This window comes from Mesoplodon densirostris, chromosome 4, assembly GCF_025265405.1.
Source record: "Mesoplodon densirostris isolate mMesDen1 chromosome 4, mMesDen1 primary haplotype, whole genome shotgun sequence".
NCBI lineage: Eukaryota > Metazoa > Chordata > Mammalia > Artiodactyla > Ziphiidae > Mesoplodon > Mesoplodon densirostris.
The window spans coordinates 182,075,725-182,091,226 of NC_082664.1; the positions used below are offsets into that span (position 1 = coordinate 182,075,725).

Here is a 15,502-nt window from a genome sequence, read left to right on the forward strand (position 1 = left end):
GTTTCGGTACGTGTCCCCGGGAAGATTTCTGCACTTGTGGCTGATCGGTGTCCGAGCTGGCCTGACCTCCTTCCTCTGAGCAGGCGAGGAGAGGTGTGGCTGCTTAGAAGAAGGAGTGTTGGACTGAGCGTCAGGAAAGCTGGGGCCTGTCCCGGATATAGCCCCAACCAGCTGTGGGCCGCCAGACGAGTTATTGTGCCCCTAAGCCTGGGTTTCTTACTAGCGAAGCCAGGATTCCTTGCGGTTCTTTCCCAGCTCTAGCAGGTTATGAGTCAGGGTGAGTAACTAAGCAACGAGCTGCTGGGTTTCTGGCTGACACAGGGAAGTAAAGCTTGTCTCCACTCAACACCTCCTGCCTCCTTTGCTCTCCTCAAGGTTTACTTTGTTTTGGTTTTGTGTCTACCTCTCTGAGCTGCTGTATAAGCTTAGTTATTACCTCCATTGACTTGACCAAAGTATAAGATGCCCTCAAGCCTAGCAAGAATTCAGCAGCTCTCACAAATTCTGCATCCGCCTTTCCTGGGACCAAAGGTGTGTAAGCCTCAAACCCAGAATTTGACAGAGAAAGAGATATAATAACTAAAAGATCTCAATTAATCGAGGGCCTCAGTGTAATAGTGACTCCACCTACAACTTGACATCCGTTGTTTTATTTAATGCTCACGGTGTTCAATATAATCTTTATTTCTGTGGTTCAGGGAGATTACATTTTTTTTTTTTACCAAGGTCACCAACCAGTTCAGTGACTGAGCTAAGATTTGAACCTAGAACCATCAAAATCCAAGACTGTTTGTCCCCTGTGTCATACTGTAAATTTATAAAGAAGATCTCTAATCTATTTTTAGATCATCTCCCTTTTTCTTCTCTGATGAAACATTGTGCTTAATTAAATATATGAATGCTTAAAGCTATTTCAATCCAAAGTAAGCAGAAATTAGAATTTGTATCGTGGGAAATTATATCGGTAAGGAAAGCTATGAGGCCTAAGAATTGCCCGGTTATTCATTAATTTACTCATTTATCAAATGCTTTCTGTGTGTCCTGGATTACTATTAATATTTTTTAACAAAGACAAATGCCAGATTTTTAAATTATGATTTTGTTTTCATTTCTTTCATCAAATACAATCACTTATGAGACATGAAAAGTTTGCTGATCACGTGTCATTCATTAATTAAATGCTGAGTGATTTATGTAATGAACTATTGGCTGTCTATAAATTGGCTGTCTATAAATGGCTGTCTATAAATTACAGTACTTTCAAATTTCAGACTTGTAAGCACACGCGCGCGCGCACAGGCACACACATGCACGTTAACGTATGACATTCAGGTAGGACATCACAGCAGAGTTGTGGAGCTTAAGAAAATCCATGGCATCATATATGACACTATCTTCTAACAAAATTTCATACAGTGCAAGCAGATTTAATGATCCCCGAGACAGTACTGACCAGGAGCTATGCCGGAGGCTCTGAGGGGTCCAAAGATAAATCAGACAGAAGTCTGCGCTCTTACAAAACACAAAACCCTAGTAGAACAGCAGACGTGTGTGTGATTAACCAGAATAAAGCACGACAAATGCTGTGTTAGACCTGAGTGTGACGTACTTGGAAAACGGTTGAGCCAGAAGTTTGAGGCTGGTCAGGAAACACGACAGGAGGTAGCATTTGCTCAGGATGTGAGCACAAGTGTAGAAGTCAGTCAGGTGGGGTTTAGGGGGTCACAGGATGTGGATTAAAGCTAGGAAAGAACTAGAGGAAACTAATTAGAAAGTCCAGTGCCTTCTATTTAAATGTTTCCTAATTTTGGATAAAGAAATTAACATTGTAACATCACTCAGATAATTTGTACTATGTTAAAAGCTTTCCATTATAATAGTGTCGTTATTATCCCTTTCTGTGTAAAAGTATTACTTATAGAATCTCCAGAAGTTCATCAGACTTATTTTGTTACAATATTCTATCTCCTCATGCATTCAGGATTTGGAGATAGGATTTATGGTTTTCCCATAACTTTCTTTTTTGTTTGGTATTTTCAAATGATAAGCTAATAAAAATGTAAGAACATATATTTTGTGTTGGAAAACAGCAAATTGTAGCAAGTGATAAACCATGTTTTGGAAAAAAAAAAAAGGCATGAAAACAACATGATAAGGCCAACTACAGTCGTAACTTCCACTTTAAATTTGTTGAAGGAAAGAAAACCACCACAGTGATTGAAAATGCAAAGGCATTGATTTACTTGCCAGATGAGGAAACACACAAGTGAGCAGCCTTGCCAAATGGCTCCGTTAGAGGGACAGTTTTCCCTTGTTATGTGCCAGGAAGAAGTTGACTGTAGTTGTGCCAGTTAAGGATTGAAGTGAGCACCTTGGGGAGGGCAGGATGAGTGTCAAGTCCCCACACAGTTAATTAATACAAGTCCCACTGTTCATTGGTCAGAAAAGAGTCTTAGGTCCCGGGAGGGTCTGTTTTGCTGGAGCCATTCAAACCTCTTAGATACTTGCCAGCTTCGCAATTCAGTTTTGCCATTTCCTAGGCAAGTCTGCTGTGAGTAGAAGGGTCTCAGAGGTCTTCTAACACTTTCCTCAGTTCTGTCATAACATTTGTATAGTTTAAACACAGTTATCAAATCGTGAGTGCTATTTTTATTCAGTGAGAGTAAGGATAAATGGCGCTGAGAAAATGGCAGATGCTTTGAGGCATCTTACTTCTTTTGAGTAAGAAGTAGTGGGTCTTAATGACCCCCTTCAGAAACACTGTGGTTAGCTAAACACACTCTGTACCATGCCTACTAATTTTCAAAACCTGTGCATTATTTAACTATGAAGCCAATAGCCATTACTGTCTTTCATGTGAATTCAGATTTGGAGCTGTGAAAAAAAAAAAAATCCTAGATTTTCTGATTCAGTGAAATATTTTAAAAATAATCATGGCACAGCCTAAAAATATATTCTTATGTCTTATAGACATAAAAAGCTGTACTTACATCTTACAGAAATAAACATTTTCGGTTTTAGTGAATATAGAATTTTTGAACTCAAGGAACATTTGGGGTAGGTAGTTAATAATGTTCTTTTTTTTTTTTTTTTTTTTTTTTTTCGGTATGTGGGCCTCTCACTGTTGTGGCCTCTCCCGTTGTGGAGCACAGGCTCCGGATGCGCAGGCTCAGCGGCCATGGCTCACGGGCCCAGCCGCTCCGCGGCATGTGGGATCTTCCCGGACCGGGGCACGAACCCGTGTCCCCTGCATCGGCAGGCGGACTCTCAACCACTGCGCCACCAGGGAAGCCCTGTTCTTTTTTTTTTAAGTTTAGGAAAATGATCCTACTTATTTTAGACTCTTAGTATCAGTTGGGTTCTTTATGTAAACTTCTTTTTTTTTTTTTTCCCCTGCGGTACGTGGGCCTCTCACTGTTGTGGCCTCTCCCAGGGCACGAACCCATGTCCCCTGCATCAGCAGGCGGACTCTCAACCACTGTGCCACCAGGGAAGCCCAAACTTCTTAATGAATTTTCTGTCTTTGGTGGGCTTTAAAGCATCCTGGCATGTAGTGGTTTCTCAAATACGTATTAAATTTTGTTAAAAGTGCTTTAAACTCTCAGACACTTTTAAAAAAAATCATATTACTCAGATGCTATGAAAAGGTTTTAATCTTTGTTTTTTATGAAACACCAAGCTGAAGTTGTCAAGTCTGTGTGTCCACTTAACAAATATTTATTGCCTTTGGAGGGGCAGTGGGCAAGGAGCAAAGGGGGGAAAAGGAAAACCAAACTAAGCTCTCCTCTCTTGTAGCTCAGTTTCAATGAATAAAACTGGGCTGTCTATCCAAGCAGGAGTCGACCGTCTATGAGAATTCAACCTGAGAGTGGCTCATTGTCTTGTTATCTAACTAAAGTTTCACCCTTCGAACATGGCATTGGAGATGTTTCCTAAGCTCCTTTCCTGTCTTTTGTCCTCCCTGTCCCTCTCAGTCTGGGGAGAGAACACCAGGCTAAGAGCTGGACAGCTGAGCTCCGGTTATTCTTCGGCCCTTCTTTCTAGGCTCTGTGATCTTGGCTAAATCTGTGAACCTCAGTCCTTTCATCTTTCAAATGGGGATGTTAATTTTGCCCTGACACAGCCCAATGAGATAAGGTACTGTTGATTCTCGTCATTTGCATCCGTCACATTCTGTAAAGTCACCACAAACACTGAATTAGCTAATACTGCACCATGGCTCCTACAGGAAATGCAGGGTTAGGTTTCCTGTGAGCCTTTGGCCATTTTCATCAGCTATCAACACAAACCCTGGCTTTATGTGTGTTTCTGTTTAAAGACACCTCACTGAATGTATCTTGTTGATTCCTTGACATTAACTGGCCTCACAGACAAGCATTATAGCTCATGCCTGAACAAAGCTTATCGAACACACGTATTTTTTTCCATGAGGCACATCAGACTCTTCTAATGCTTAGGAACACTGCACAGCATATCAGCACTATGCTCGAGAGCTGTTTTAAACAGTGAAATCACTAACAAAAAGGAAAAAAAATTTTTAAATGTGGCGCTAAATAGACTGCAAAAAGGACACTTGTTTACAGTATGGGAGCTGAAACAAGGCAGAGCATCAACTACTGCTAGGAACATGACACATACTTTTTGCCTGTGCATGCCTACACATGACCACGACAGTGCCACCTGTATGGATTTGGGGGTTGCAAATAAACTTTAGCAAGCAGGTGAATGCACACATATAGAATCTGCAAGTGAGGCTCAACCATGTATGAATGCACTTTGTAAGCTCTTAGAGCACTATATAAATCTCAGAGTCAGTTACAGAATAAAAGTTCTTTTGGAACGCAGATATTATAACTTTGGGTAAAGTTGATATGATCGGTGTCAAGTTAATCAGGTAGTAAGTATATTATTTGAAAGCGACCACAAGTTCTTAGCTCAGTAAAGCTACAGAGACAACTCTTGCTGTGAACTGTCTCTTCAGTGCTCACATTTAATACACAGTAGCAAGGAGAAGCACTGTAATTTGATGCTTTGCACTTAGTGGTTAAGGTGGCTTTGTGACCTCATTAAAGGCAGGGAGGGGCATTCCCTATGTTTTACCAAAATATTATGTTTCTAAATATGTGACATTCATATGGAAACATTTGGATCTTAACTAGGGGTGTAAGTGCTGTTCTTGGGCTTTTGGTACCATTTTATGTTGCAGACCAAGTACAAATTGACATTTTCAAGCTGGTTTTGGTTAACTCCTTAACATTGGAAATTGGAACTTTCCAATGTAATAACCTGCTGTATTAGTATGTTATGCTGTTGACAGAAGTGCACATGGAAAACACACACATACCTATAGAAATTTCCTTGTAGAACAAAATGGAAATGACTTGGGTGGCCTAAACCTTATCAGGTAGACCTCATACTGGGAGTTATTCTCCTATTTGAGGTAAAATACTAGAGTCTAGAATATTCTTTTTAGTGAATTTGGTCTATGAGTATCTCTGTTGTTTGAAATAGCCAGACTTCCACTGCCTCAAAAGCAGGGGCTACTCCCCAGATCATCTCCTCTGGCCTGTATCACTGACACTGCAGCCACTCAGCAGCAGAGGCTCTCAGAAACTCCAGTTAACCATGTAAACGTATCTCATAGCATCACATCTCACTTTGTCAGAACCCCTGCTGCCTTTCTATCATTAACATAAATGCAGGTGCAAACAGCATTTATGTACTTTGATAGGAAGCAGTTGGAGACATCTCACCGTGGGACCCAACATTTTCAGATGGTATACATCTGTTCAGATAATGTATGCGGCCCCAGCGACATGAACACAAGGATGGGAACATCTGCCCCCGAGACCATTGGCCGTATAGCAGGTGCTTACATCTTTATTTATGCAGATAGTTGGTGTGATAAGCTGAGTGGGGCTAAAGGAAAGAATTTCGACAGCGGTATTCAGATGTTATGCAAGCCAGAAGTATAGACTAGGCATTTTATTTTGGTAAAAGTCTACTACTAATAGGAATGGAAATTTGTAAGTCTAGTCGTGCTTTGAATGAACATATTGTTCTTGTCTTTAAATTAATTGGCACCAAAACCCGAAAAACATTTACAGAAATTCCAATATCCAACTTATATTAGAAACAGCAACTTATTATTTTGGTTTTGATAAAGTAACTTCAAATGATTTTGAATACATTTTGCTAAAAGTTCTGAAAGAAAAACAATGCTCTGTTTTTTTCAAAGGTTCTAATACTACTAAGAGAATCTTGTGATGATATTTCTTAAAATTGGAGAAAAATACAAATGTCATTAGTTTAAATATGTTATTAGATGTTCCATGAATATAAATTGAGTAAAATAAATTTCAAAGCATTAATATTTATAACATTTTTCTCAAAAAAATTTTTTTATTTAAGCTGTATTCTAACATTTCCAACTAGTGATATTTAATTACAATTTATATTTTTATTAGAATAAATTACCTTTAAACACTTCATTTTCACAACTCTGTCTCATGGATCTGCCATATTATATTCTCACAAGGGAAAAGCGTGAAGGAAACAAAAACTTATCAACCAAAAGCAAGACATTTCCAGATTTTATTTTCTATTCTCATTCACATACACAACAAAAAAAAATCAGAATCTTGAAAGAGCTTGAACTAGATTTCATGTAGTCAGCAGTTCTCAAACATTTTAGTTTCAGGCTCCTTTACACTCTTAAAAACTATTGAGGACTCAAAGAATATTTGTTTATGTCAATAGTGTCAAATGGGATTTACCATATTTGAGATTATAAACTAAAAAAATATGTATTTGTGAATTCATTTTAAAATAACAGTAATCTCACTACAGCTTAACATAAATAACATATTTTGTGTAATTGGCTATATTTTCCAAAGCAAAAAAATTAGTGAGAAGACTAGCATTGATTTATGTTTCTTGCAAATCTTTAAAGTCTGGCTTCACTAAAAATGGTAGGAGTCTCCTATCTGGTCCTGCATTCAGTATGTTGTGATATATTGTTTATGTTGAAGTATTTGAAGAAAATCCAGCTTTACAGTAACTGGAAAGGGAGGGCGTATTTTAATAGCCTTTTCAGATAATTGTGGATAATTTTCTTTGCTACTACACCAAAATGTGTCAGATAACTATACCTGAGTTTAAACGAGTCAGGTAACAGCTTAAAGTTTAGTTGTAATGTGAAATTTGAAACCATGTCAGCGTACTTCTTGTATTCTGTTACATTTAGGTCCATCGTGCAATGTGTATTAGAAAACAGTTCACTGAGTTACGCAGATCTTCTATATATGTCATTTTATACAATATTTTAAAAATCATGTTTGTTAAAATAACCAGCAGTCTTACCTGAAAAATCACTAAGTATAGGGAAGCTTCAGTCTCCTGGTGATGGATTCAAGTTTTCCAAAATTCTAATGCTGCTCGAAAGCTTGATTTTTATCATTGGCCATGGATACTGCCAGATGTTTTTTCTTGTAATGACAAAGCTCGTTCATTCACTTCTGAGAAAATGTCTGCGAGGTACCCAGGTCTGAATATGTTCTCTCAACATATGTCTGTCAGATGTTCTTTCAAGTCAAGATGGTTATTCCACGAAGAGCAGCTAGTTCAGCTGCAGACTGTCACATGAGCACTGTTCCTTGTGGCCACCGTCATGCCTCCACGAGCAGCGCAAGTGCTCTGGGGGGGATGAACCGTGTCATCGTACAGAATTTTTAAAAGGCCTGTAAGGATCAAGGTTTAAGAAAACTGAAATTTTATCCTGCTTTTTTGTTCTACTGAGGGAGTATGGTGGCAAAGGATATGGCTGCTTGGACAGTTTGCTGTCACTGCCTGAGTTCACTTTTACCCAGTTACCTCCTTTGCTCCATCAACGCAACACGTGCAGAGGCCAACAGGGTAGAAAAGGCAAGTGACATCGTATTACGAGCATGAAAAGAGAGTGAGGACCCTCCCCAGGTCGGCAGACCACACTTTGAGAAACCATGCTCTAGTCTAATCCTCCCTTGGTAAAAAGAGAAACTTAAGGCCAGGAAAGATTATGATCTCGCGCAGGCTCACTCCAGTAGTTAGGGAAAGAACCAAAGCCAGGCCTCTGTTCTCTTTCTTGCGTGTAATGCAACTTGTCTTGTTTACCCCGAGGAGCTTCCCCCTCACCACCCAAAGAAGGAAAATTCTCAGATGCTCCTTCAAGTTGACTAAAGGGGCGGGACTTACCACATGAGGAATTTAGAAATTCTTTCAGCATTTTCAGACTTTTTCATTCAGTCCTAATGTTCTTCATTGACCTCAGTTTTGGAAGCAAGTGCAATAGGGTTTGAAAAAAATCTGGGAAATTTATATTATAACTGAAATTATAAAAGACCTTAGTAATGATTTTTTTCCTTTCATGTTTGCTCATCATAAAAAAACTCTTTAAGTCGGTGCCTAAAAGTGTTATTAAATTGATTGTGTAATTGATGCTTTAAAAAAGTTACATTTTGACATAAGCCTAGAGGGTTTGTTCATCAGAAGCTCTGTAAAAGGCCACCATGGAGTTTGGGATTAAAATATACACACTACTATACGTAAAACCAACAGGGACCTACTGTATAGCACAGGGAACTCTACTCAATAACCTATAACAACCTATAATGGAAAAGAATCTAAAAGAGAATAGATGTATACATATAACTGAATCACTTTGCTATACACCTGAAACTAACACAACATTGTAAATAAACTGTATTTCAATTAAAAAAAAAAAAAAAGAGGAAGGCCACCATGGAAGAAGACTGGCTTTTAAGCACCAGGGCATTGTGAAGGGATTCCCTCTGTGTTAATTTCCTTAAAATCTTAAATTTCCTGTAAGTCTCCAGTAGCCATGCTGTAGACTCCTGTTAGGAAAAGGAAGCGCGCGCTCTCTCCTGAGGGTTACACTCTGATTGGAAAAGGTTAGTCAAAAGGATCTTTATTTTCCCAGCGTCGAGATGGATGGTGTGGCACTTGCAGCCGCTGGCAGAGACCAACAGTATAAACAGAGTCATCGCCAAACCCCTTCCTTAAGTTCAGTGGGAGGAGAGCAGCTTTGGGGCCACAGTGGGTTCATACCCATCTCTCATCTACCAGCTTGTGACCTCGCCAGGAAGATTCAGTTCCTGCATCTGTTGCCCAGAGATGTTACTATCAAGAGCGGGTGGAGGATGAAGCGAGATCACAGCTTAAGCACCGAATCTGACTCTTGACGGAGGGACATTTTAGTCCTTCACAAGGGGGTTTAAGGGTTTAGGGTGAGGAAAGAGAGAGTTAATACGTAGAAACGGGGAGCATATACTCTACCTATGGTAAATTTTCTCACAAAGAAAAGAAAGGAGACAGGGCAGTAGCTTGAAGAGGAGAGAAAGCCCAAGGGCTATCTATGGTCGTTGGTTTTGTTTGTATAGTTTCTTGTCCAGCAAAAGCACAGGAGAGAACAAGACAATACAGCTGAGAGCTATCAGGTCACTCATTCAGTGAATAACGTATTGTGGGATGGCCACGTACCAGACAGGGACTAGGGACCAAGGTCCTGGCAGTGAACAAAGCCAGCCCCTGCTTTCTTGGAGCTTACATTCTAGTGGGAGGAGACAGGTGATATAATCTCATTATAAACATAAGTGCTGTGAAGGACAGTTAAAACAGTTGAGCGCCTGGGGCGGAGCACGGCCTTCAGGTGGGATGGTCGGGAAGGCCTCCTGAACGCCGGGGCTCGCTGATGGTATAGGAGCCCGGAGGCAGCGGAGGGGCCTGGAGACAAGTGTGGGTGCAGCACAGCGTTGGGAACACCCCACTTCCTGATTCTGAGATACACACCTTCTCACCTTTGGTGTTTCAGGACTCGGGGCATATGGTGTATATTTAGAGCAATAGGGCCTCGCCCTCCTGACGCCCACCCCAGGAAAAAGTAACCATATTTGTGTTGTATAATTAAAGAGGAGAGTTTAGAAGTAGGAAGCAGGGGCAGTGGCCTGTCTCTTCCGCACAAGGTGTCAGTCACTTGAAACTGCTGTAACAAAGTACCATGGACCGAGTGGCTTCCAGACAACAGAAATTTATTTCTCAAGTTTAGAGGCTGAAAGTCCAAGATGAGGCGCCAGCGTGGTCCGGTTCTGGTGAGAGCCCTCTTCTGGGTGGCAGGCTGCCATCTTCTCAGTGTACGCTCCTGTAGCAGAGAGAGAGGAAGAGAAGTCTCTGGGGTCCCTCTTATAAGGGCACCAATCCCACTCATGAGGGCTCCACCCTCGTGACCTAATTAACTCCTAATACCATTACACTGGAGGTTAGCATTTCAATATGTGAATTTGGGGGTGGGGAGGGAAGGCACAAATACTCAGTTCATTGCAAGGTCAATGCCAAAAATCACTGACAAGAGAGAGAGCCATGGGGGAAGGGTAGGGTGGGGTAGAGGGGTGGGGCCTCAGACGAGCAGTGGGAGAAACCTGGGCTGGTCCCAGAGAGGGACTGAAGGGAGTCTGCTAGGACAAGAAACTGACTGTGGAGTCAGTCTGCAGTGTCAGACTGGAAACCTGACATCTGTGATGTTGTCCAGTGTTCACAGTGGTTGGGTTTCTCCAGCACCAGGCAGCAGGCAGTGGGAGTGGAGAGCACAGGGGAAGTAGGGGAACCGGGCGGGGTCAGTGCTGTGGGAAGACGCATGGCATGCTGGGAGTGTCCAGGGGTGATCAGGCAGGAAGCCAACTCCAGGACCAGGAGCATTTACCTAAGTACACACGCCTATGTACGTGCAGAGCCTCGGGGAAAAGAGAACGCAGGTGGACTGTGTCGTCACTCCATCCCCTTGGAGAAAATGGGGAGTTAATGCTTACATGTTCCTACCCTGTGGACGAGAGCAAATGTTTCCTTCAGCCAGGTCTGTAGTTGTCATCCAAAGAACAATAAAGATATTGATGGAGGAGAAGCCGGGCAGAATTCAAAAGGAAAGGAGTCCAGATTGGTCCCACAGCTTTCACACTCGGAGGCCTTCGTGGTTTTGTACCTCAGAATCTGTGCAGTATATGGGGGCTAGCTCACGGAGGGCCAGACTGGTCAGCCCCATGGGGATAACTGCCACAGGCCCGGGACCTCTGTACCAGCAGTGCCCGGTGCTTCCTTTTCTTTCTCTTTATTTTCTTCCAAGTGTCAGTATCATAGGTGATCTCTCTGTGTTAAGGTAGGATGTACCTTGATTGAAGAAATGAGGAACAGTAAAGATCGAGCAAGCAGGAGTTTTAGGGAATAATTATCCACATAACAAAGAAATACATGGTGCTGTACATTTGTACTTACAAATCATGAACTATGTGACATAAAAGCTGAGGTAGGGCCTCCCTGGTGGCGCAGTGGTTAAGAGTCCGCCTGCCGATGCAGGGGATACGGGTTCGTGCCCCAGTCTGGGAGGATCCCATATGCCGCGGAGCGGCTGGGCCGGTGAGCCATGGCCGCTGGGCCTGCGCGTCCGGAGCCTGTGCTCCGCAACGGGAGAGGCCACAACAGTGAGAGGCCCACATACCGCAAAAAGAAAAATAAAAAATAAAAAAAAAAGCTGAGGTAGAGAAAGACTTGCAGAGGAAAAAAAAATGTCCTAAATCAGTGTGAGTTGAAGATAAATCAGAAGTGAAGATAAAATATCTGTAAAACTCTGCCATAAAGCAGTGGAACCGTTATTTCATTTTTTAAAATGCAGTTTTCACATTCTTTAAAAATGTCTGTTCTATATACATACAGCAAATCTACTTTTGAAATTATGGTATAAAATAAGAATATCTTTGTGATTCCAGTCCCTGGCTTTTAACTATCCTGCTGTTGAAGCATTGTGATCTGTGATCTTTACCACTTTAGTTTCATAATCACGGTATTGTGACCAAAAGCAAGAACTTTCTGCACTGTCCTAGTTTAGTTGTTCCAACTGACTGCGTGTTCTGATGTTGAAACCTTGTCTCTCTGTTCATCCCACTAAGGAAAAGGTTTTCTTCACCAACTATCATCCCAGATATGTAACTGTTCCAACTGATATTGAAATATAAGGTGTAAATAGAAGGGGTCCTTTTTTAACTCGGTGATGGAAGATTTCTTGCCCTGAGACGTTTACGTAGCTCACTAAAGCCCTTTTGCAGGAGGTGTTTCCCTGCTCACCAGCCCTGTTGAGAAACAGCTGACTCAGAAGAAGTCGGAATCTCCTGGAAAGACAGCATGCACAGGTATTTGTTATATGGGAGTTAGAGTGTCAAACGAAGTGATTTGCTGCTTTCACCTTGATGCGGTTCAGTTAGCAAGGCCTTCTCAGTTTCAGCTGTGTGACTCAACTGACCATCCACAATCCTAGCAATATTAACAGCAAAAAGAATAACAGGAGGATGGGCTTAATAAAGCATCCCTCTGTCTTGCTTTGCGTTCCTCATAGATCATTAGCTCTTAGTTAAATTCTGGTGCTATTTAGTCATTCTTAGATTTGGGTAAAGATACCAAGTTGACTGATTTGTAATAGTGAATAAAATCTTGCTCACATTACAAGTTTGTTTTTTTTTTTGCCAAAATGATAAATAACTTCATCTTTCTCAGTGCATTAAAAATAAGAATATTTCATAGTTTGCAACTGTTTTTCATCAGAAGCACTTGAAATTAAAAATAGTTCCTCCCAGAAATGAGGACTGATACAGGGGGCTTAATTAAAATGAAGGAGAAATTCACTGAAATTGAGCATTATTAAAATGTATTTTAAATGTAGTGCTTTTTAAATTTTCATTTGGGACATTAATTATATGACCCCAAAAGAATAATTAGCTACTTGAATTTAACAAAAACCACATTGTGTAAATTTTTTTTCTTTTATTGCCGTTAATGTTTTAGGTAAACTGGCTTTTAAATTTGTTCGTAAAGAATGCTTGTTTCCCCGTGCTTCATGACATGTTCACATATCTAATTTGTTCAATTTTATGGGCTACAGACCCTCTTTGGATGCCAGACTTTTCTTTCTATAAACAAGCTATCTTAAACTTACTTCCTAATGATTTTCCCCAGCAGCATACTGAAATCTACAAGTGCTGTCAAAGTTCTGGTTGCCCTGCCCCACCCTCTGAGAGTCCCTGTATTTTCTCTTCCGAATTGAGAAACCCCGTAGCCATTGCTCTCACCGTCCTCCTGAGCTGTGGCCAGAGTCGCTAGTCCCACTCTAGACCCCGTCCCTCCCAGGACCCCTGAGGCCTGGGCTTACCCCCATCCCCTGAAGGGCCACTAGGGGAGTTTTGTCCCCTGCTAAGCTGGAGAACAACAGCAGTTAGCATCAATACTCAATATAAACAAAAGCAGAGGAGGGTTTCCCCAGAAAACAGCTCTTTACAATGCACGTATGTTCACTCCTATTCACTAGAACTGTTCACCTGATTAGCACTTTGTCAACTGGATGCAAAGATTGGGGGGCGGGTTGGGGAAAAGAGAGCCTGATAGGCTGTATCAGATGTAATAAGTGAGCTGTCAGAGAGAGGCCAGAGAGGAGTGCTTTACAGGTTTACGGGGCGCATCATTCACAAGTAATAGTTATTTCTTCCCGCTTTCCTTGATTTACCTCTGAAACAAGAAATACCCGTTGAAGGGTTCAGTGCTGCTGCCGTATGATTCACAGTCAAGACTCGTGCGTTTTCTCCTCCCACCAAAAATAAATGTCAGGAGCTTCATGCTTCTTGGCAAGAGAAGGTAGGAAGCTGCTGAGAATCTAACATGTGGTAAGCACTACCCTGGCACGTTGAATGGGTACTTTCTTCATTTAATCCTGACAGCGGCCAGATACTATTATGCCCATTTCATAAATGGGAACATTCAGGCTGAGAGAGTGACTCTCCCCAACCACAAGACAGGGACAGGAGTTGAACCCACATCTGTCTGAACCCCCAAACCCGTGATCTTACCACTAGAGACTGTGATGGTGACTGTCACCATGTGTAATAGCTTCCAGGCAGCAGGTAGACCTGGGAAGAGCCTTTGGAGTCACGTGGGCCAAGGCTTGAGTTCCAGCCTGTTACCTGCTGGCTGCAAAATCTTCATCTGTAAAATGCACATCACAGTAATTCCTAACTCAGCGCATTGTGGGGATTAAAGGACATAATGCACGTGAAGTATTTTGCACAGCACCTGACACATAAATTGGGAACATGCTTGCTTCCTTTGTACAGTGTCAGATTTCCTGAACTTGGGCTCCTAGTAGGATGACTCAGGGCGGGCTGAGTGCTGTAGATGTGTGGACTAGAGCGATGCTTGGCCTCCCGAGTCCTTGGAAACAAAGCACCCGTGTGCCTGTGTCGCCAGCACGCTTTACAGGGCCATCTCTCCCTCCAGCGCTCAGTACAGCCCTGTAGATGGCGCCGCAGAGCCGGGACATGCGGGGGAACGGGTGGGCGATGGCTCCACGTGTTTGTAGGTTTTTCAACAAAATTAAGTTGAGCTCCCTTGTGTTCTGAGACGTTTCTTTCATCTCAGATTTCTCCGGGGTTTTACCATGCTTGTTTTAACCAGAGACCATCCTGGGAAACAGTTTGAACCCCAACTGGAACTTATTATTGGAAAGCCAAGTGGGAGGGAGAACAGGGATGCCAACCAATAAAATTGAAGATGGGGTTTTTCAGTGTAATAAAATTAAAACCTAAACAAGTCCTAAAAGTTTTGGCTCTTTTGTGGCCAAGACTTGGCAACACTTGCGCTCTGAGCCTGGAGCCAGGGGCTGCGTCAAGAGCCGGGGGCCTCTCTCTCCACCTGCTCTGTGCTCCGGCTTAGCCACGGGCCCTCGGGTCCCCACAGATGGAATGAGGGGCAACCGTGCCCGAACCAGCCAACGGTCGGGTGGGAAGAACTTTGTGCAGAAGCAACACCGCGGGCCTTGGTTCATGCCGGTGGAAATCAGGAAGTGAGTTGCTTGCAGCTCTTGGACAGTCGCGTGCCCCGTGTTCCTGTCTCTTAACACCGTGTGCGGGGCCGCGTTGTGGAACAGTCTGATGGGGCTGGCGCAGATGCGGGCGCGTGGTGCCACTGGGCCCTCGGCTTCCCTCCGCTGCCTGTCAGGGCAGCCGACACGCACCAGCCCCGGGCGCTGGAGGAGATGGAGGAGGACGCACACGGTGCTTTCTCCAGACAGATACCTGGCCGCCTTTCTGGATTTGTCAGAACCCTGTGGATAGGAAGTGGGAAACTCAACTTTGAATATCAGCTTTTACCTTCAGGTGACTATTACTTTTTCATCAGTTCTCTAATAAGTGGGCTGTTGGAAAGAATCATTTAATGGTAATTGAAGTTTGGAGATGTGACAAGCCATTGCTATTTCAAATTTTCTTTTTTCTTCTCCTTAAAATTTAGAGATAAAAATTATATTTTGGAGCTAATTGGGGCAATTTTGTAAAGAATTTTCCCCCTTTTGAGGGGAGGATGAAAGAGAAGAAGGAAGGTCATTGCTTCACATTGGAATGGAACAGACCTGGGTTGTGTG

At 42.4% G+C, this 15,502-nt stretch overlaps 1 protein-coding gene across 26 annotated transcripts in view; it reads left to right on the forward strand.

Moving 5' to 3' along the window:
• ZNF438 (zinc finger protein 438) overlaps window positions 1–15,502 on the forward strand; it is a 256,361-nt gene that overhangs the window by 231,131 nt on the left and 9,728 nt on the right. For 23 of the 26 annotated variants that reach the window (XM_060097815.1, XM_060097818.1, XM_060097806.1 and 20 more), the window contains one exon: window positions 12,147–12,230. In XM_060097815.1, coding sequence (XP_059953798.1) covers window positions 12,147–12,230 — 84 coding nt within the window. Of the gene's footprint in view, window positions 1–12,146; window positions 12,231–13,606; window positions 13,723–15,150; window positions 15,240–15,502 lie in introns of those variants that run through there. The other 3 variants (XM_060097827.1, XM_060097828.1, XM_060097829.1) reach the window with 3 other exon arrangements.